This window comes from Amblyomma maculatum, chromosome 6 (assembly GCF_055883805.1).
Source record: "Amblyomma maculatum isolate TAMU_Amacu chromosome 6, ASM5588380v1, whole genome shotgun sequence".
Taxonomy (NCBI): domain Eukaryota; kingdom Metazoa; phylum Arthropoda; class Arachnida; order Ixodida; family Ixodidae; genus Amblyomma; species Amblyomma maculatum.
This window is the reverse complement of record NC_139349.1, coordinates 12,905,711-12,927,751: the sequence shown is the minus strand read 5'-3', so window position 1 is coordinate 12,927,751 and position 22,041 is coordinate 12,905,711. Positions and strand designations below refer to the sequence as shown.

Genomic DNA, 22,041 nt, shown 5'->3' with positions numbered 1-22,041 from the left:
CACTTCGGACAATCCCTAAATAGAATGTACAAAAAATATTTGCCAACTCTCTTCTTTTCTGATAATCATTATACCTGAAGCCAGTCTTTAAAGGTGGCGTATAGAGTCAACTAAAGTTCGCTCGTCTTGATAGATTACCGCGTTCTATTAAAAATAATTTTTTCACTTGAAAATGAAGCGTATGTTAGCTAATAAGTTAGAAATCGTCATATTTTTTACGCAGTGACGGGGCTTGCGAATTGGACTCGGAACATACTCGGGCTCCCTAGGATACGAGCTCGCATACTGCACAAAAGCGGATTTACAGCATTTATGCGCAGTGAGGGGATCGAAGGGATGGCACCATTTGAACCATGCATTTTTTTTCGTAATAAAATGCGGACTTCAGCAAGTCTTTACAAACAAAAATTTCTCGCTTGGGGGTGAGAAACATTCCCCTCCCCCCCCCCTCTTTAGATTCCCTCCTTGATACTGCTTATGCAACTCAAGCCTTCTTACACTGTCTTAGGTAATACGATTCCTCTAGTTTCAGCTTTCCAAGACAGCCTCGAAATATCCCACAATTTGCTGCTTGTAGGTGGCTACATCGTTCCTCTCAAACCATGGTGATAACGTCTTAGCAAGACGGAGTTTGCAAGTGATACGATGCCCTCAAAGAAAGCCCGGTCATCCGCCAAGGGTGTTCTCCTTTTAAAGGACAGACGTCTACTTCAATGACAACTAACCGTTTGCTCTTGTGAGTGACTGTACTCTATCACTTCGTGGTCCTTGCTACCTGAACTCTTTTTTTCACACTGACTTGCAGTGCCACAATGTTTGCCGGGGGGCGGCTTTTCAGTTACAATTGGAGAGTATAGTGCTCCAAGCAGTAGGAGTTCCAGCCTAATATACCTTGCTTTGCCCGACTCATTCTTTACTTTTTCAAATCGCACCTTGAATATGCCAGTACTTGCTAAATATCAAGTTATTTTTCTATACGTTCATCTGGCTAGGCAATTAAGGTAGCGCTAACCAGAGTGAGTCGGAGTCTGTGTGGTTCTGGCTGCGTTCAGTTATGGATCAATATACGTAGGTTAGAACATACTCATATTAAACATGCTTAAGTTGGAGCTAGTACAGAGAAGCCTGATGCTATGTGAGGCTGGGCGAAATTTTTGCACCAGGCGCGTGAGAACGACTGTCTTTATTCTTGGTGTCTCTTCGACCAGTTATAGAGCCTCCCATTGACTGCCTCGATGGCACGTACCTTAATCGAAGGTACTCCATACTATTCCTCTTTGACCATGTCTACTTTGATGACGTACCAATGCGTCGAAGTTGCACCGCACGACCATCGATGGACACCAGTGATCAAAGCTGAGCAATTAAGTGATCACATGAGGCGGGAATGATGCATTCCCTCTGTAGGTAAATAATAAAGAAAAAGGGAGAGGGAAAAAACACGAGCATGCGCTCTCACACTTGACAACCAGCCGCGCGGCGCGGGAGACCTGGCTACCAAGTCCGTTGTGGGCGACGCACTCGAAGAGACCCTCGTCGCCCTGTGTCACGTTTAGCACCGTGAGGAAGGCGCGGCCGCGCTCGAGCAGCAGCCGTGCGCGCCGCCTCAGGTCGAAGCCCGGCCGCCGCCAGCCGACCACGTCGTCCGTCAATGGGTCCGCGTCGGCGGCGCAAGCGAATGATGCATTCTCACCGGCGCCGGCCAGCACCTGCTCGGTGATTTTCGTGATGATGGCAGGGTCTGCGACAAGCGTCAACCCAGCTTCAAACAAGGGCACTTGGTGCCCGACGGCGCGAAAGGGCGGCATATTGGTATTCACGCGTTCCGGTAAAAACAGCCACGAAAATAAAACGGCCCCGGAAAAAATGGCCCTGGAAAAACCTTGCCCATAATAAATGTTCCCATTTGCGAAGTAAAAACAAATGGCCCCAAACGGGTACCATGCTATCAAACATACTGTAACGTCAAGCTTCGCCTCGCCTGATGCCTGGATGTTACCATCACCGGCTTTTACCGATTCTGCTTTACATCTTCTTTGGTTTCAGCTTGAACCTATAGTTTCCATTTCGTTTCAACATTCTTTTTTTTTTTTTTAATTTGCATGTGCTATACTTAAGGCGTTTCACGTGATGTGCTGCAATATTGCATGGTACAGCTCTTTCATCTGTTGGATTTAAATTGGCCAAAAGGCAAAACATCATACTGATGAGGGGCGTTCATAACAAAATAATTATGCGAGCAGGAAATGATTGGCAAAGGGCAAGGACCTTTCTGGATCTTTCTGTGCTTCAACGACATCACTGGTCGAAGTGTTTTGTAGTGTAATGTTTTATGATATGATGTGCGCTGCACTGTCGTGGTGCGATTTGGTATTCTAACCGTGGCCCCTTCGACAGCGCCCTCGTTTTCGCATTCTTTTGTGAGATAAATGGTGCGCTGACCACCGCCTTTGGTCGCCCAGGCGCTTCGAGCAGTACTTAAGATGGCCACAGTGAACGACTGTTTAGGGCTAGGCCTGCCGTTCCACCAGAACTGTGGCAAGAATTCTTCACTTTCGCCATCGAAAGGGTTGACGCCCATAACCAGAACATTTGCAAGGCTCTTTCACTGAACCCTTCTGCCACGGGTGATTCTCGAAAACTACCTGCTTGACCAGGCTATTGTACATTTCTTAATAAGTGATATTACCCTGTCGATTAGATCTGTGTTATTTAGTGTTTAAAGAGCTGGGGAACTGGGGAACAGACTTTTTTTTTTCTTTTTTTGTGAAGTGAGTCCCAAAACAATTAATTTTTATTTGAAATTTTTGGCTTTGGGACGTTTTTTCCCAAAGGACGTTTTCTCAAGGGCCTTTTCTTCAGGGGACGTTTTTTCCGGGGCCTGGGACGTTTTCACCTACGCCCCAACTGGTATTCACACAGGAACAAATGCACCGTCATCAGTAAAAATACTTATGACCGTGAACATGGGAGCACATCGAACTCTACTTGGGGCGATAATGGGCGGTTGCTTTTCGCAGGGAGGAAAGGGTTATTTTACCTCGCCAGCCTGCTTCTAGACAAGAGGTGAACGCATCTCCCTTTCCTGTTTCGTTCAGAAGATGGAAATCGCGTATTACCGCGAATAGGATTCCACGCTTTTTGTCATGTGCTACTGTATTCAAGCTCGTAGGTCTCCCGAATCTACAGGTGCACAAAAACATTGGAGCACGTGAGCTGTGGCAAAAATGTTTTACCCCACACTCTATCAACGAAAGTGTATGCAGACAGCGTGTTCCGGTAAAAATGTCCCCGGAACAAACGTCCCGAAAAAAAAAAAAAAGTCCCCTTTCGCTAAGTAGGAAAAATGTATCGCAACGTCAGTTTTTCGCCTGGCCTGGGGCTCTGCTTCTCAGGAATGAATTGCTTCGAAAAAAATGTTTGGCCTAACATAGTGTGAAAACGACCACAAGCTTTTACACGATGAATTAGCAAGAGAATATTAGTGAAGTCGCGCCCCAGTTCTCTTATTTGACCTTGCATCTCCTTTTATCATTTTAGTTTGAACCTGATTAGAATTTTTGTTTCTCGACGCGTTCTCTCGTTACACGTGCAGTAGCTTCTAATTGTGCTATAAAGACAGAGACTATGATTCTATATGACGAGTTGCAATGATCTTTGCCCATGCGGGGCGTTGACAACAACAAAAAAGATGATAGCAGCAGAAAAGAGTGACCAAGGGCATGACCAAGGGCAAGTGCGTATCTGGATCATTCTACGCTTTAACGACGTCACTGATCGAAGTGTCGACTTATAGTAGGAGTGTGCTCTTTCATGGCTTAACCTGCACTGCATGATCGCGCCATGATCTGATACTGCGACAGCGGCCACGTATTTATTTTGTTTGCGCGCTGACCACCTGCTTCAGCGGCGTACGCTGAGAATGGCGCTTCAGTGTGGCCATTTTTATTTTCCCATCACCACCGGCAATGCAGACCGTGGCAACTGGAACGGCTGACCATCGTCACCGAAAGATCTGCGAGGGTGTTCAAATAGCGCTTCCTCTCGTTCGCGGTTACTCAATGCTACTAATCAGGCATCCAGAGGACCCAGCTCCTATAATATGGTTACGTATGTCATCAAAGTCAGCACAGCATGCAATAAACTGTCCATGTTTTGCTAAGTGAATTCTGGAAGGTTAAATTCTTTAGACAAAGTTTTGCCTTGGGGACCGGTCCTCCTAGAAGCCGCTTCCTCGGAGGCCTTTTTTTTTTTCGGGGACCTTTTTCCCGGGGCTTAATCTTCCGGGTACCTTTTTACCTACACCCACAGACAGCGATGGCCCTGCGGGTCCATCGTGCATGCGCCATTTTGATATTTTGATGCTCGCCTTGTCGTTGGCATAACGCAGCCGCTCCAAGTGATCATTTTACTGTGGTCACGCTGCTTTCCCCTATATTAGTCAGGGGCGCTTTTAACTCTACATGAAAAGATTAACCGGTGGAACATCGTGATTCGGGGCTTAAAAATTAGCAGAAGTTTAGCAAGCTTTACTATGGTATTCAGCGAAAGCTTCACAAAATGGTTACTCTTTTTTGGCGTTTCTGCGTGGTTGCTCCCTGTGCAGCTTTTTGGCGCCGCCGCCTGGCCAGTCATTCCTTTCATTATCGTGGTGTTTCAGCAGCCAGTTTCGCTCGTTTGGCCTCATTTTTTTTTCGCATTTATCTTCGTACAGTGAGCTATATCAGCAGGATGATCGGAAGTAAGAAAGCTCTAAACGACATCTTTGCTGAGCGCTAATCGCACTGTCGTCTCCGTTCTCTCCCATGGCTGGCTGAGTCAAGGCGCGATTGCTCCGCACTCATGTACCTCAGCCGGAGCTGACGTCATTGCTGCTTACGTCACGTGATAGTGCGGTGTGGCGCCAATCATGTGACCAATCAGAAAGTGAAAGCTCCGCCCCATTTATCGCTCCCGCAAACCATATTTGAAAGGCCACCCAAAATGCCAAAGGTCATCAAAATGAATGGTGAAAGGTCCCCCAAAGGTCAAATAGTGGACTTTGTGGTGCGACACCAAGGTGAGGACAAGGAAAAAGGTAGTTTCAGGGCTCACCGCCTTTATCAGTTGACTTAAATGCTGCACGCTTTTTGAATTTGAAGCATTTCAAGAGGTCCAGCCTTTTATTATTTGAGTCTTCAGACGTCAATGACAAAAATTTAGACTGAGGTGGTGAGACTTATAGCCATGTGTGACCTCTGACTCGGTAGAGGTCAAATTATCAGATACGCGATGCGCGGCTCTACTTAGAGTAGTGAAGCTTTTGCTCCAATAACCGCGAAGCGAAGCTCGAACCACGCCAGGCACGCGAGCCAGTCTTCTGAAAGATGACAACATTGGCGACGAAGCAAGATGCGCCGTCCGCAAAGCCGAAACCTTCTGGCCCAACGCGTGCCAGCGATATATATTTGAATGAACATGCGCTGAAGCCGGCGACAAGGCGAGCATCAGAGCAGCTTTGCGACATGTGTCAGCTGTGCACTCACCGTCTGCACTCTAAGAAAAAAGGGTGTGCGAAAGGGGTAAAAAGGGCATAGCATGGTCATTTACCCCCTTTAGAAGGCCTTGGGGGTAACATTGCACCTGCTGGAAGCAGGTCCCTTTTCACTTACCCCCTCTTAGAAAACTTGCACCCAACTGTAACCCTACTTACCCTCTCTACCAATGTTTGTGTGTTTGTGTGTTTGTGTGTGTGTTCCTGCCCCTTAAACAGCGGTGTGATTAGTTGGGGCGCCTGTCACGATGGGGCGCTCGAGCAGCATTCTGTCCCATCATGTCTTAGCGTCGCTTTCAGTAAGGGGACGCCTTTTGTGCCACCCTCGCCACCGTTTTTCTCTCGAGGGTTTGGGTCCCTCTCCAAGTTTACCTCTCCCCAGTCACGAACTGCACGCTGCAGATGTGTCGTGGTTTCTATGGGGTGACGTCATGACTGCAAAACTGCTTCTAAATTGTAATGAAACAGCAGATACTTTTGTTTTGCTTGTGGGAGTAATGCTCTGGCAGTGCACAGCCTGTTTCAGGCTTAGTGGAGCCGCTCCGAATGCACAGCGAACTGTCACGGGCCGTTGTGCAAACGTATTTCCTAAGCTGCTTAAATGAACGAAAAGGCACAGTATCTTTCACACTTCTTGGTAGAATCCTGAACCACACCGCAAGGGGAAGTTTGGGAAGCTTCGAAGGAAGGTGGAATAAAAGAAGAGAAAGAAAGAGGTGCTGGTTGTGTTCAGCAACAACATTATGCACATATTTGATTTTACCTGAAGCGCATACAGCTTGTTCGGTAGAAAAGGCATCGCCATTGCCATTGTCGTTACCGAAACTCGCAGCTCGTGGAAACATATATGCTGATTTATATTAAAATCGTGATAAAACCGATTCCTTATACAGCTTTCAGGGTGGTGTCATACCCTTTTCGCGTCACATTTAGCATCCACTTGCTAGTCATGCTGAAGGTTATTTTGCGAGAGATTCGAACCAATGACAATGTACAGCTGCCAAAATCTTAACTGATGTTCGTGACGTCAGCACTTTCTGTGATTCTGAGCGTTACAGAGCAGCTAACCTGCGAAAAGTCCAAGTATATATATAAGAAAGGGCTCACCAAGCTCTTGCGAAATCTTGATCTTCTGGTAAGTTTTTTGCGCACTAAGGCGCAGTAGCACAGAAAAGGAGGTCGTCATGCGCACGCCAGTTAAAGATTTGGGCGGCTCTACTTCCTGTTTTATGCATTTCATTTTAAAGTTCGGAGTTCATCAAGAAGTGAGACAGACACAGCACCTTCCCTTCCCCCAAACAAAGCCAACTAAAGGCGTTAATCACATTGCCGAACTCTGCGTCTCTTAACGGCAAGCATTCGCGGAATGAAAACGTGGTGTTAAAGGCGCTATCGCGTCTACAGCTTTGGTGTTATCCTGGCTTTAAATAATTTAATTTTATAGCGTTAACTAGAGGTAGGCTGATGGGCAGCTGAAAGCTGTGACACTCGAGGACAAATTTCATTAAAATTTCTTTCTTTCTACTCGTTTTTTGTTAAATGCGACCAGCTACACTGAAATTAAGGATTTCTTCACCCTCATGTACCGTACCGCAGAAAGCATGTCAGTCGGACATTCTTAGTTTACAAATGGACACACACACACGTATATATATATATATATATATATATATATATATACCTCGTCCGGTCCTTTCCTTGTCCAAAATGATGACACGCTCAAACCTCGGCACGTTTTTTCTTTTTTTTTTTCATACTGAGGAGGCTGCCCACCTAGGGCTTAATATTTCACGCCTGCTCATAATAAATGCTTGTCTCTCTCTCTCTCTCGTTGCTCCTGCTGCAATGAACTGCAAAATAGAGCGCGTTGCACAATTACCGGCGTGCTGTAGAATGCTTCTACCAGCTAAACCGTGGAATCCTCGCAGCTCAAATTTCAGGCAGAAATGGCATTTGTCGATGGTATGGTTCTTGCCTGATTCGATCAGGAGTCGGATGTTCCCATCGTATGCGGCGGCGATGCCGGTGCTATCGCTGAGGCAGCAGCTTGTCTTGCATTGCCACCACAGCATATAATTGGAACATTCGACTTCTGATTGAATCAGGCAAGTACCCCAAACAAATTTAGGTTTCAAAATACTAACGGCAAAATTCCATTTCTGCGCGAAATTTGAGCTGCGAGGATTTTGCGGTTTAGCTGGGAGGAGCATTATACAGCGCGCTGGTAATTGTGCAATGCCCTGTATATTCCTGGGTCTCCTCTTTTAGAGAATTTTTATGTTTCTGCAAACGAAGTTAAGGCACCTACCTGCCTGTCTGTCCTATAATGCACTTTTCCACGGGCCATCGGAATGCGGTAAATAACCCGTCTTGCCTCGACCAAGGTTTTCATTTGCTTGATTTTACTGTTCTACACACATGCTCCCTTCTTCATTCCTTTTTTTTCCAATTTTCAAAGACAGGCTAATCAGCTTGGAAGGTGAAGAAAACAGAATGCGTACACCGTATTGCAGGAGACGTTATTTTGGCATGTCATCGTTCATAATTTTTTCATTGGCTCCGATTTCAACAGGTTCGTTTATATCCGTCTTTTGCGTCTTTTGTTTCAGCTAGTAACCCCATTTTGGCACAATTTTAAGGTTCAAAAACTGCCCCAGGAGCTGGCTCTATTGTTCCTAGTTTACCAGGGCTCTTTCTTTTCGCCGTGCTTCGGCGTGTTTCGTACTTGCTGCACCACGCTGTCGGGTGGTTGCAATCACCGCTTCTCGGGCGCTTTTGTGTTGAAACACGACACATGCATGTTTTCCGCCACGCCGCACACCATGCACTTCGCGTTTTTCAATGCAGCACACACATGTTTGCACCAGCATTGAGCGACATGATGCCTTCCAGCATAAGTTGAGTGGAAAATTTACAAAAGACCAGCTAGCTGGCTACCTGCGGAGCCAGGTACAGCCTGTGATACTTACTCGCGGTCACTTATCCTTTCTAGTTCCGAGAATCCAGGAAACTATTCATTGATTCCTTCGCTCGCCGTATGACAAAGCGCAAAGGTGACGCATGCTCTTTTGTCCCGATAAGCTTGCCCTTCCAGTGAACATCGGAATTTTGGACACTGAATCTCACTCGCCAATGACGGAGGCGGGGTACGGAACAATCAGAAGAACCTGCTGCTCCCCGGAACTCTTTTCTTCACAGCGCAAAGTCATTTTTCGTCGCACTTTCGGGAACCAGTTTGGCTGTAGCTTCCACTGTGCCTGGGCGGGGTACACAAGACTTCATTGTGAGCAATATGGCAGGGCCCAGGGAGCCCAAAATCAAATGCACGCCTCTTTTCGACAGCGAGCACCTGGTGGCTCTGGACACACACTCTTCTCAAGGCTCCGTTGGGTCACGAGTCATTCCAGCAGAAGCGATGTCCTGTTCGGACGCGGAAGCATCGAGCGGTCTCAGTCTTATGCCTATGGGCTGCACTGCCCTTGAGTTGTAAATATTTGTATCATACTCAACATGCAAATAGATATGTGCGAGCAAAGTCCTTCGTTGTCACTGCAGGGAACTACCCCCTATAGGGACGTAACCTTAAATTAACTGACGCGGCAGAATTTTGTTAAGGGTACAGCTCGCGACGACTCTGCAATCAGCGACGACGTGAAGCTTGGATAAAGCAAGAGGTACGCATCTTCTAGTGCTGCAACAGTCTTGAGCTGCCTAAAAGCAGCAGCGGAGGAGAGGTCACGTTAGCAGATTCGCTGGGCCAGCGTTGAGAACAAGTATGGATTTGAAAGGTTGCTGCTTCGGTGGCGCCGTGTCACAAAGACCAGCTTTGGACGCATGCCAATGATGGGCGACAGCAGCAGGTGCGGCGGCAGCGGTCAACGTAAACCGGCGCATGGTGCTTGTAAGTTTCATTTTTCGAACTTCTTGCTGCCCTTATTGTGGGTTTAAGCCGGTACTCATTTATACAGCATGCGTCGCAATAGTGAGCACAGTGTTGAGTCCGAGGTCCGAGTGGTCCCAATCTCTATGATCAGCAGGCTTGACGGCATTTGAGTGACCACCCATACGTATACCATGTGTGTCAGCGAAGGTGAACCGGAAGTTTTAAAACTTATTTTTGTGATATTGAGATGGTTTCAAATTGCAATTGTTTACATCAGGATACAGGTTAATCAAGCTAATATGGTGGTTAACTAAACTCGTAACAATAATTGACCTTTTCTCAGTGGCGCACCCCTCTTGTGACCGCCAGGTGACGTAGCCTTGACGGGACGGCTTACCGAGGTTCCCTCGCATATTTATAGCAAAAAATTTTTCACAATAGTTGAGTGGGCTTATTTTCCGAGCAGTAGTTGAATGCAGGGCTGTCATGGATGAAGCAGGTCAAGTGCAGGGGGAAGGTATATCAGGGTGTGTCCACAGATGCTTCAAGCATCACTACACATGCTAGCTGAAAGTAGCCCCCCGCACTTAACTATACTGCTTGGAAAATAGGCCGGCACCACTACTGCGAAAGAATTTGTGCAGGAAAAATAGGAGCAATCCTCGGTAACCCGCCCCGTGAGACGTTCCTCGCTGGCGGCCACAAGAGGGGTGTGTTGCTGGAAAAATGTTTCCCATGCAAGAGAAAGCGCTTGCTGTATCTGCAGCCACGACGCGGTTCCAACACACTTCCATTTTTTTTTGCCACGTCGCCGCAGTTTAGAAGCCGTGGTGTTTCCATCGCTTGCATGTGTATACATTTTAAATGTGTGCACTTCCTCACATCTCAATTGCTCTCGTTTTTCTCTCACACAGGTTCCTTCGGAGTATGGATTCAACCACGACGATGACAAAAGACTGCTCAATTATCCTGCCATTTTCAAATGCAATAAAAAGTAAACCCTGCCTTCCGTCCTCATGCACTAATATCGGTGTGCAATCTGCACCCTGAATGGCTACATGGCCCGTCACAAATATGTCGCTCTAGCTCGAAGGAACCAACATTGCGGAAACGAGGGCGTATGTGACCGGCTGACGAAGACATCATACATCTTTTTACCAAACGTTTTTCTTCTGTATAGGGTGTATGTTAAGGCTGTCTAATATTGCAACGAAGGCAGCATTACCACACTTATGCCAAACGAAGTCGCTTGCGTTGCAAATAAAGAAAACGTATGTCTCGTATCGCTTCGATAGCGGCGACGTCTTGTGACTGACTGCACACTCAGTCGAAGTGTGGTATTTTTCAAATTACTAGCGTACCAGTGTGCGCTTAGAGTATATATAGAAGGGCGCAAACATACCCTTCGAAGGAAAAGAACATTATCTTAAATAGGTGTAAAAAACACACTCTAATATGAATTTATTTTATTCCTCTGGGTAGTAATATTACCCCTTCCAAACGAAGCATAAATATGAACGTAAAAGTGCAAAGTTACGCCCATTCATAGGGTGCAAAGATGCACTTACAGGGTGCCGTAGTAAGCTCATTACCCTGGCATAAATGCAGACCCTGTGAATGTAAGTTTACACCCCAGGATTAGGCATAAGCTTATTCCAGCTGGGGGCAAATATGCACCAGAGTTTAGAGCATATTTTTGCACTTTTATGACCTAACCTTTAGTCCTTCTGAGAAAGGGCAACGTTACTCCCCAGAAGCATATACTTGCACTTCACCATATGGCATAACGTTAGCCTCGTAGCAGTGTAAACTTTACACCACACACACTTAAGCCCCCGACGAGGGTGTAACTTTGCACCCAAAGGGGCTCCCCAGTGCGTCAGGGGACTTACCCCCCTAAAGGGGTAAGATCACACCTTTTTTTCTTAGAGTGTGTATACACTTTCGCTGCTAGAGCACACTGGAAAACATTCGGTTCAGTTGGTCAATGGCACGCGCACTTCATTTTACTTCTGGGCCACGTACAGCCTTTGTCACAGGATGAGAGCTCAAGGAATCTGCTTCTGAGCCACACCCTGTAGTTCTTAGTGCATTCCCAGTGTTCTAAACCTCACGAAGATAAGATTTTTTTATCCTACACCATCTTCAACGGAAATTACTTCTATGAGTGCTAAACGGGCGGCACTGCGCTGCTTAGAAAGCAGACCCCTGGTATACAGTACAGTCTTTGTCAAAAAGTTTACAGCCCAAGGGGTTTGCTTCCAAAGCCCAGAGTGTAGCTCATAATGCATTCGTAGCGCTCCAAATTTTCTGAAGGGAAGATTTTTTGGATTTTTTCTCCAACATTATTCAATGGGAATCGCTTCTATGAATGCAAACCAGAGCTACTACACCGCTTGGAAGCAGACCCTCTGGGATCTCAAGTTCTAACGAAGACTGTACCTATACAGGTGCGGTGAAATTTTCTGACTGGTGCAGAGACGGCATAAGGGTGGGAGCATATGCGAGCGCATTAGCAGAATGTGGTGACATGTGTACAAGGTATACCTGCTGATTTTCGCTGGGTATGGTGCGACAAGAGTTTAATAGCCCAAGCCTACTCCATAATATTGTGGTCCAGACTGCACATGTGCGATTGTTGAAGAAAAATTGGTTCACCGCTATGACCCCTGTGCCTGCATCGCTTGCCTTGTGCGAGAAGGCATTGACGTTTCCTTCGCCTTCTCTTGCACGCATGTATCATGGCGCTTGATAAATTTTTAGTGCAGCATTCGGCTGCTCTGTCGTTGACGGTTATGAAGAGAGGCGTGCATTCCCAGCAAGCCGACAGCCGCAGGATAACAAAGCGTTGTACTGTGAAGGAACAAATGCTAGTTCCATATTTTGTCGGCGATATATATTCGCCTCATCTTACATATTAGTGCCTATGTACACCACTGCTTCATCTTAGACAACTTGGGAGAATGTTGAAGAAGGCGCTTGTCTCACAGCGCCTTTACGATGCTCCAGCGGGTCAGCTCTCAGCTATGCCATACCGTAAGGGAAAAATGGAGAGCGCACGTCATGCGTTTACAGCGGCGTTCTATATAAGACTCGATGCGAAGACGAGTCAGCCAAGTTGTCACCGTCGACGGCAGCTTTTTGTAGCGCTCGGAACATTTCCCCGCCAATCGAATATCATTTCTATCTGTTTCCGCGAATAAATTTTCTTGACTGATTAATTTCGACAATTCGTATCCCAGACATCTTTTCCTGATCGCAAAGAAAGTTTCATAACAGTCTAATTATCATAGCAGTCAATTAAACAGGCTTTCAGAGAACTTGCTGAAGCAAAAATAAACCCACCGCTGAAGCCTATGTCCCCCCCCCCCCCCCCCCCCCCTTCCCCCGAAAAAAAAAAAAAATATCGACGCATAAACACCGCCCCTCAGCAAAGCTCGCCTCCTCTAACTTATCGTGCCAGCGCCCGTCGCGGTGCCATTGCGACGGCTTGAGGAAGTGTTGCCTAAAAACGAGCGGCGGTGGGTGTAGAGTACCCACACTGATATGTAACGTGGGGGGCATAAATTCGCGTAAATAAATGCCCAATGACAGCAACAAAAATTATAGGGGACACTTACGCTCCTTCTTTAGGGTTATGATGCGATAGCTTAAGTCAGCCACACATACAAAGCCCCGCTTTAACCAAGCCGTTACGAACGTCCCTGTGTGGCCTTGGAGTAGCGCGCTTGGCTTGGCATCCGAAAGAACTCGAAGGTGGATTTTTATTCCACCTTCCCACCTCAAATGAGCCACCCGAGTTGACAGCTGCTCCCAACTTTGATACTAAGTGGTCTCGCTAAGTCGCAAAAATCATCGAAGAATCAATGCTCGGCCATTTCAGTTACCAGTTGGCACCTGTCAGCGCCACGTCCGTGATCTTTCGGTCACGACGCTGGCATCGAAATATTTACGTAACGAGCCCATTAACGCTACCCCGCTAAAAAAAAAGAAAAAAAAAAGCGAGGACGGGTTTTCCTTCACGTGCTGCGGCCGCCTGCTACAGAGCACCATGTGCTGGACTACTTCGTTGCGACCGTCAGCAGTAAGAATATCCTAACGCTTCACTAGGAATGTATCAAGTATCAGAGGCACCAGCGTGTGAGAGAGGGCAAAGCCTGGCGTTATTCGGGGCACTCTCACCATAAGCGCGCGGAAAGGGATCGCACCGCTGCAGTGCGGTCCCGCAGGCGCTCCGGACGCAGCAGCTGTGGTTCATTTACTTCTTTGGCCGATAGTAGATTGGCGACACTGTAGCAGAGTACATTAAGATCTGAATGCGAAGATAAATTTTGTCACATAATGAGAGCTTGTGCTTGCCATTACAAAATAGCGAGTAAAAACCAGCGGCAGGGACGTGGGGCATACGAACCTAATACGAGTGCTTCCCCGACATGGTAATTAGTGAGACAGCAAAGTCCAGCATGCCGCAGATATATGAAAACAGCATCAATGTGCATGAGATGATTCTTAGCAGTTTCTTCTCTTAGATGGGTGGGACATGCATATATTATGAGAACCCGCCAAGGATCGGGTAGAGAAAAGCCGTTTTGGTGTCATAGGCGTTGCATAAGCCAGCTCGTTCACATCGCTAATGAAGTTTGGCGCGGGATTCGGTGAATGGCTTTTGAAGACAAGTCCACCATTTTTGACGCAGCCACCAGGTTTACGTGGTAAAAGTACAGGGTCAATCAAGCATAGCAAGGACACGGCTTTCTGTGTCTACGCATATGTGAGGTCCTCAAACCGGCAGCCAACTTATTCAAAGTAGCAGATGACACAAAGCATCACCCTGAGTTCCCTCTTTTGGGCGAAATACTGCATTGCCTCGTACACATGGCCATGTGGAGCCGTGTTCCCGCTAAGCGTGATTTATACTGTAGCTTGCTCGCTCAGTCGGCTTTCGTCGTAAGGGACGATGCCAGCCATTTGGGCTCTCATCTAGCATCAGCATTATAGCGTAGTCAGTATCAAGCTTGCGTAGAGAGCTCGAGCGGCGCACAAAAATTCAGCGTCATAAAGATTCGCCACAATTAACAAAGAGAGGTGTAGTCGTATCAGCAAGCTTTTAGTGGCAGTATTTGCCCGAAACTAGGGCAAGAGTGACTCAGAAGCCACGTGTACGCGAGCATGTTAACTAGAAACCATCACCCCTTGACTGTATCACTTATATGTAACAGGCTGCGAACTATTCATGCAAACTACACAAGTGTGACGCCGACTTTACTGGAGCATACTGAGCTTAATATCGGCACGCAAGACAGTCGTGAATATGAAGTTAAGGCACGCATCCGCACAACGCTATTTCCCAACAACATTCTCTATCAAAGTAAGTGTGTTGAAAGGTGGCGTAGCGTGTGTCTTATCATTAGTTCATGTCTTTTCTTCAGGCCGATATTAAGTTCAATTTGCTCCACCAATCTAATTTCAGCACTGTACACTCTAGAAGTATACTTACAGCGCACTTTGAGAAGAAGCGCCGCCCTGGCGGCTCCCACGGTGTTCCTGGCCTCGCACTCGTATCGTCCGCTGTCCTCCTTCAGTGCGCGCGCGATGACGAGCGCTGAGGCGCGGTAGAAAACCCTACGCGTCTCCCGCCACGATTCCTCCGGCAGCGGAGCGCCCTCCTTGGTCCATGCGTAGCTTATCTTCGAAGGATAAGCCTTCGCGGACAAGTTCAGAACGATGCTGTCGCCTTGCTTGACCTCGTGTTTTGGCGCGGGCGGGTGCAGGAACAGTGGCTTGTCTGGGAAGACCAAAAACACAGGCCAACTCTTAGACCTCGCCTGCAACCGCCATCCGGAGCGAAATATTTATCGCCAATTCTAGCACGAGTGATGCGAAAGATGGGCAGGCAAAGTAGATTCTCAAGATCGGCGCCCACACATGCCAACTGCTTCGGCACCCGGCCGCCATAAAAACAGCCCGATCGGGAAATGGGTAAGATAGTGAACATTTAGCGTTTTCAAGAGCGAATTTACCGCGGTGTTTGCGCTGCGTCGCAAATGGCCGAATATTTTAAGATTTCTTGAACCAATTTAGATATTCAGGCTTGCTCGGTAAGTATGAATATCTGGAGCAGTCAGAATAAAAGTGCGTGTAATGTCATAAGAATTCCATTATGAACATGGACATAATTGTTTGATTGCACCTCAATGCTCTTTTCATTTCTAATCACTTTTCGCCTTCATCTGAAAGCCCTTTTCAAACGATTTATTTGATTCCGTTTAGTGGCTCACACAGTTTCAAAAGTGTGACTTCTCCGTTGTGTGGACAGATGTCAACACTATAGAAGGCCATCTTTTATGCCAAATGTCAGATGGGCCCCGAAATTGATAGCTTCTCTTCTACGCTTCAAGGTCGAAACATTTTCGTGAAAAGTGTCCTGGTATCACTATATATCCTAAAGCCAACCACCTAACGCCAGTATAGCTTATGTTTGCACTTGGGACCTCCATTAGGTTTCCAATGACCTGTAGGCCACAGTGAATGCGATCCCATAAAGTTGCAGCGCAAGGAATCCACCGCCTAATATTACAGAAAAGAGGACCAATCCAGCCCTAAATACGCAGCGTTCATGATTTGCAGCCTCGCTTCAAGCTATGCAGCGAATTGCAAATGGTGTCATGTGCTCAGACCAATTCACGTGTCACCCATTTACGGCCTGGCGAGGAATGCACGTGAGGTGCATGTGCGCATAACGTGCCGATATTTCAGCGCACAAAGAAGTGGCCCATTATCTATAAGTGGTGAACAAAAGACAGCACAATCGTAAAAGCCCTGTACCACGACACTAGAACAGGTGTCGAAGCTTCCGCCTTTAATTACGAGATGTTCAAGACACCCCAACTGCATAGAAGGTATTGCAGGAAGGTAGAACCCAGGATAATGGTTCAGTGTAAGTACGTCTGTGGTAAATGAATGTCTCCAGCGCTGAAGCTCTGTCTGGAAATAAGCAACAAATTGGTGTCCCTTGTCAAACAATATATAACAGTTAAATCCTTTTGTTTTTTACGAGCAGCTGTGACTAAGAGCGCTGGAGTGCAGATTCTTTATTCTGTACGCAGCTGTTAGTTTAGAAGGTGCAAAAACAAATTTGGTACAAAAACGAGGGAAAGACAATATCCCGGCGCTGTTACTGCTCACTATGCACAAAGACTTCAGCGAGGTATTGAAAACAGGAATGTGTTCTTGTGCTTAGAGGGTGAATGGCGGGTTTCGAGTACTAGTGTTTCACGAGGGCCGGAACAAGGCGGCTTCAGGGTTGCGACGCATGGCCGTGAGTGAGCCATGCTGCGCTCGTCGGTAAAAAAGGTCTCCTCGCGTCTCTGCGGCCGCGTCGCTCGGGCGGCTGAGTGAAAGGCAGGCTGGCCGGCACCGTTTTATTACTGTTGCGGCGAAGGGCCCTTACGTCGCACTCGCAGCGCCAGGCTGCCGCTGGCGGCCGGCTGCACCTGGTTGGAGGCCAGGCAGGTGAACGTGGCACCGTCGTCCGCGGCCGTCACGTTGAGGCGCAGCCGGCTGCGCGTCGCCTTGCCACCGTGCTGCGCCGCCACGCGGCTCTGGTGCTGGCCGGACAGGGAGCGCCCGTCGCGCTCCCAGCGGATGCTGCTCTCCGGGTTCGAGCTGCCGGACTCGCACGTCAGAACCACCTGGGTGCACGACGCCCTGTGCGGTCAGGAGCTGTACCATGCAAGCCGTGTTGAGATGTTCAAAGGAAAGATTATTTTCTCTCGCCCGTTTTTTTTTTTTTTTTTTTTTTTGATAACCCGTAGCATGACACAACAATCTCGTGACAAAATATCTGGAAATTGCCCCCGACCAACCGGCCAGCTAAATCAAAGGGGCATGCACAATGATACGTGTGAAGTTGTCTTCTCCTAAACAAAGGAAATGAGTAGACCGACTACCGTAAGAACTGCGGACGTATCCCCCATCTCGAGAGCGAAAGTCTGAAATGGAAAGAAGCACCATGCACAGCCGCCCCGACGAAAGTGCCGCCTCGGTAATTGCTGAGCGCACTGTCAAAGACGTCCACCATTCGACCCACCTAAAGACAACCTTGTCGGTAAATACCACGTTCCCCGGGGCTGTTCGAAGTACCAATATACTGTGATGCTGCCGCTACTTCGGCTTTTTATGTAGAGTTCAGCCTTCCAAGCATAGGTACTCCAGTAATGAGGACGCCGAAAACGCCTAAGTCAAGGTTGCTTCAGGTTCATTAGAGAACCTGTGTGTTTCCTAGCAATTACGACGAATCTTGATCAAATAAATTTTCGTGAAAACGAAAAAAAAAAAAAAAAGAACGGCGTTCTAAGTTAGGAGCTGTACACTACGTACACAATGCATTCACCAGAGTTTATTAGACAGATTAGTAAAACATGCGTAGGATGGTGCCTAACTATACTCTGCGAGGATGTGAATAGCGGACGAAAGGCTCCCGAACCTTGCACTGCTTGTCTATTGATACCTTGAGCAAGTTTGGAAAGCGTGTAAATCCCCCGCCCAACCGTGTTTTGAATGCGAGTGGGCTATTATTGCTCAACAGGAAAGCTGACCATAGCCTGCCACTTTGGTTTAGAACGGGCTCAAGTATGGTTGGTAAGGGAAACCGTTTTCGGTTAATAATGTATAAAGGTTTCGCGCACATAATCTTTCATGCATACAACGGGCTGTTTTGCAAAGTCTCCAACGCTGAGCACTACTGACTTAGATATAGAACGTACTGATCATCTTTGAGTAGCACTTGCTCGGTGCCACACATTGACGCAGGTCGGAGTTGTCTCAAATTCTTTTCCGCTAAATATTAAGACAATCCACTAGCGTATCTTTAAAGTAGAACAAAAAAGCACCTCTTACCGTGTCGCCTTCCTTCGGAGTTTGAGGAACAACCGTGATGGAGACAACTTTTGGAGGAACTGCAGGTAAAAATCCATAATACACCATTATTAATTAGACGTAAACACCACATAGGCGAGTCCAGAAATTGAGGTCGACATTGCTTTTGGAGCCAACGAAATGCAGAAGAAAAAAATCCTAGAATTTTTGCATATCTCCCAAGCGAAGGCGGGACAGTGCTCATTCGCTGCCACAAAATGTCGCCCGAGATTGCTGACAGAAAGCGCCTGGGTGTTCACTGGCAATCCTAATGTTCAGAATGGGTGACACGTGTTTGATGCAACCTTAGAACTTCTGTAGTTCGATGCTGGAGGAGCAAAAGCCCGAAACGCATATAGGGGCCAAAGGTTCCTTACACAATACCGTTGTCTTCACAGACGTTGTGAGGGGCTCCGTTGTGGCCGAATTGGATGCCTTGCAGTGAAACGTTGCCTGATTGTCGTCGGGCTGAGCCATGATTTCCAACACACTTGACACTCCACTTCCTGTGACCGTAGACAGCGATGAGTACTGAAAGAGAAAAAGAGGACCACAACGCTTAATGCTTAAAGGGTCATGACACCAATTTTGAAAAAAACGACAACTGTTTATTGTATCTTATTCCAAATATGCCAAGCCACTAAACCTCAAAGTTTCAGCTACATCGGAGCTGCAGATATTTTTTAAAAGCAGTATTTTTGTTTCTTCGTGAGCAGCTTGCTGACCTGGCAACCGGTGCAGCCGGTGACGACATAGGCCGACGACGCGTCGTCTGCTGCATGTTCTGTGCACGAGCAGCGTCGGTTACGCGAAGTCACGGTAATGTCGGCCTAACAACAGTAATGCCGCTTACCGAGGTTACCTCAAACTGAGCTTTTCGTCTATCTCTGTCAGTGCTTTTAACCTATGGAATAAAGACATCTGTGGGCGGTATTCAGGGGCACGTCGGCGTCCGAGTACGAAAGGCGCACGAGCTGACTCGCTTGAACAGCGTACGCATTGTACACTGAAACACGTCTCAAAAGCAAAAAATAAAATTCTGAATGTATATAGTGCCGTCCGATAGCGCTTTTGTACAATCTGCATGTACAGTCCGACGGCGCGGCGCAGTGCATCGAGACACCCAGTACCGGCGGCCCTTAGCAGCATCGTTTACGCTGCTTATTGTCAGGCCCAAGTCTGGCCTTAACCGCATCATGAATGTAGACGATAAGCTCATAAGGCTTACAGCATCCGGATGCCGCAAAAGCAACGGCGGTCACGAACGCGAAGGACGACGGCGCTCTGACTGTCTGCTTCTCCCTGATCGTCGCTATCCTAAATTACTTCGCATCGAAGCTACAACGGACAGCACTTCGTAATAGACCAGCGAGGCGTTTTAGTAAATGGACCACTCGATTATAAAACTTATCTGCTCTCAACCCCACTGTTTCGTAGTAAAGGAAATGACTATGAGCAAAAACTCCCATCGTATGGTTCGACATTTCACAAGAAGCATTAATTTTTGAAATTCCCTTTTCGAGGGCCTATTATTATTACGAGAAAAACAATTGAGCATGCTCTTCTGACGCTGTCGCAAGGGATCCGCCGTATCGCTTGCGCGGAAAGCACGGCCGGCGCGGCGGTGTTTACGGCGGTGGGACGTAGTCGTACGATGGCGGAGGCCGCGATGAAGGTGGATGCCTGGGCAAGAACTAAATCGCGCTTTACTACAGTCTGCGTTCTGTTTTCAGAAACATGCTGAGTACACTTACTGGAATTCATGTTAGCTAGCGAGAACACAGTGCACAGTGCAGTGCAGTGCAGTGCAGTGCAGTGCAGTGCAGTGCAGTGCAGTGCAGTGCAGTGCAGTGCAGTGCAGTGCAGTGCAGTGCAGTGCAGTGCAGTGCAGTACACGCAGCGTATCGGCGCCGGCACAGCAGCAGATGATGCCGTGCCCGGTGTCGCTCTGTGACATCCCTAAACATATCAACATGGTGGTCACTGTCGGTGGGAGGAGGTTCCCGGAGTCAACTTCAGCCACTTATTTCGAAATAAGAAATGCATCTAGGGCTCTCGAAGTTCGGAAGTAGAATAATAAGGTCCAGTATATATTATCTGCCAGACTACAAAACTGTAATATGTCAAATGACCGTGGCATGACCCAGAGAGTCGAATCAAGCGTTAAGCAATTTTTACAAATCGCGATGAGGGATAAAAGTCCGTATCAATAGCGATGCATTTCTTTTCACGAAGGAAAACTCTTCTTTTCTTTATTCCGTTCTCAAAATCTAACTGTAGGCGCCTGAGGTTTTTTCCAAGTGCTTGCCAAAAAATGCTGTGCGAAATCATTAAGGGCTCAAGAAAAAAAAAAAGGACTTGAACAAAGCAACGTCTGCTTTGAATGGGGCCTAGACGAGCATGAATGGAATAAAAAAGGAACTTCATGTACCTACTCATAAATTTGAATGGACAGCCATGTCGACTGCCATCAGAGCTTGCGTAAGAGACGAACTCCTGAAGCTGGCTTCAGAGCGTGAGTGTGAGAGGTGGGTAGTTTGTGCTCATCTGATGGCTTAATTCAGAAAATGTTTCAAGATGCGTTAGTGAGAGATTAACGGTGGTCTTACCTCCTTGGTGCCCTTGTACCACTTCACCGATGGCAGCGGGTTTCCCCCGATTGAGACGCACTTGATGCGCTGTATCGAGTTGGCCACAATAGGGGTGCCTTCGTCGTAGCCGATTATCACAGGCGCGCGGGGCGGATCTGCGATACATCGAGCAGGTTTGTGAAGCGGGAGTAAAATTTTAAAAGAGTACAAATACAATTACGAATAAAGAAGGACAATAACATGCTCTTTCATGTGGAACACAAAGCAGGAGATACGAGCAGACAACATGAATATAACCAGCATTTTTAAATAAGGTGTATTCAGTCCAGAAGACAGAGTAAAGCCTAATGCCTGACATTAAACTTCTTTTGTATTCACAGATACGACTTTTCTTCCCTTTTAGTGCTCTATAGCACATAATATTTCTTGTACGCTGAACGCCATTGTGGGAGCGTCTATTAGTTCTGCTTCCAACCTGAATGCAGACAGCATATGCACGCCTGGTAGTTTTTACGCAGAGCAAACTACACGCCGGAACTTTTTGCATAATCTTTGTAGATGTCGAGCAGATGGGAAGGGAGTTGTGTCGCCTGGAAATCATCTGTATTCAATCCGCAAGAATATTCCGAAGTTTGTTTCTATGGCCTGTTCTGATGTTCATTAGCGGTTGTGCGTACGACACTGCAGTGTAAAAGGCAGCTGGTGGGCGAGTGATGCCTACTGAGTGACACATATTGTGCAGGACGGCCCGAATGAGCACAGTGTGTTCAAAACGTGGCGTAAAATAAGTAGCAGAAGCAGTAAAATATCTATTTCGTATTGAGAGAGTACTGCTATTGATCTTCCTTGCCGTTGGCGAATTGCACCATCAATTTATCTAAAAATCAGCGGTACGCGCGGAGGACGTTTTCGCAGTAGAGGCAGAACTCTACAAAAAACAAAAACAAAATGAACATCGGCGCAAAAGCTCTCTGCGTTGGATACACTGAATTCACTCTGACGGTATCGAATGAGTCATTGCACTTGTTACAGCTATCCGAACCGCAGTCATTAGCTTCTACGCGCGCCGCAAGATCGCGCAGAGATACGGGGCAGCTGACGGGTATGAAATAACTAAC

At 47.2% G+C, this 22,041-nt stretch overlaps 1 protein-coding gene across 1 annotated transcript in view; it reads right to left on the bottom strand.

The window, feature by feature from the left end:
* LOC146185102 (nephrin-like) overlaps positions 1–22,041 on the bottom strand; it is a 70,459-nt gene that overhangs the window by 11,583 nt on the left and 36,835 nt on the right. Inside the window, exons 10-15 of the mRNA XM_084605470.1 lie at positions 20,942–21,078; positions 18,710–18,863; positions 18,315–18,373; positions 16,867–17,107; positions 14,914–15,201; positions 1,460–1,741 (exon numbers count right to left, since the gene is read on the bottom strand). Coding sequence (XP_084461596.1) covers positions 1,460–1,741; positions 14,914–15,201; positions 16,867–17,107; positions 18,315–18,373; positions 18,710–18,863; positions 20,942–21,078 — 1,161 coding nt within the window. The remainder of the gene's footprint in view (positions 1–1,459; positions 1,742–14,913; positions 15,202–16,866; positions 17,108–18,314; positions 18,374–18,709; positions 18,864–20,941; positions 21,079–22,041) is intronic.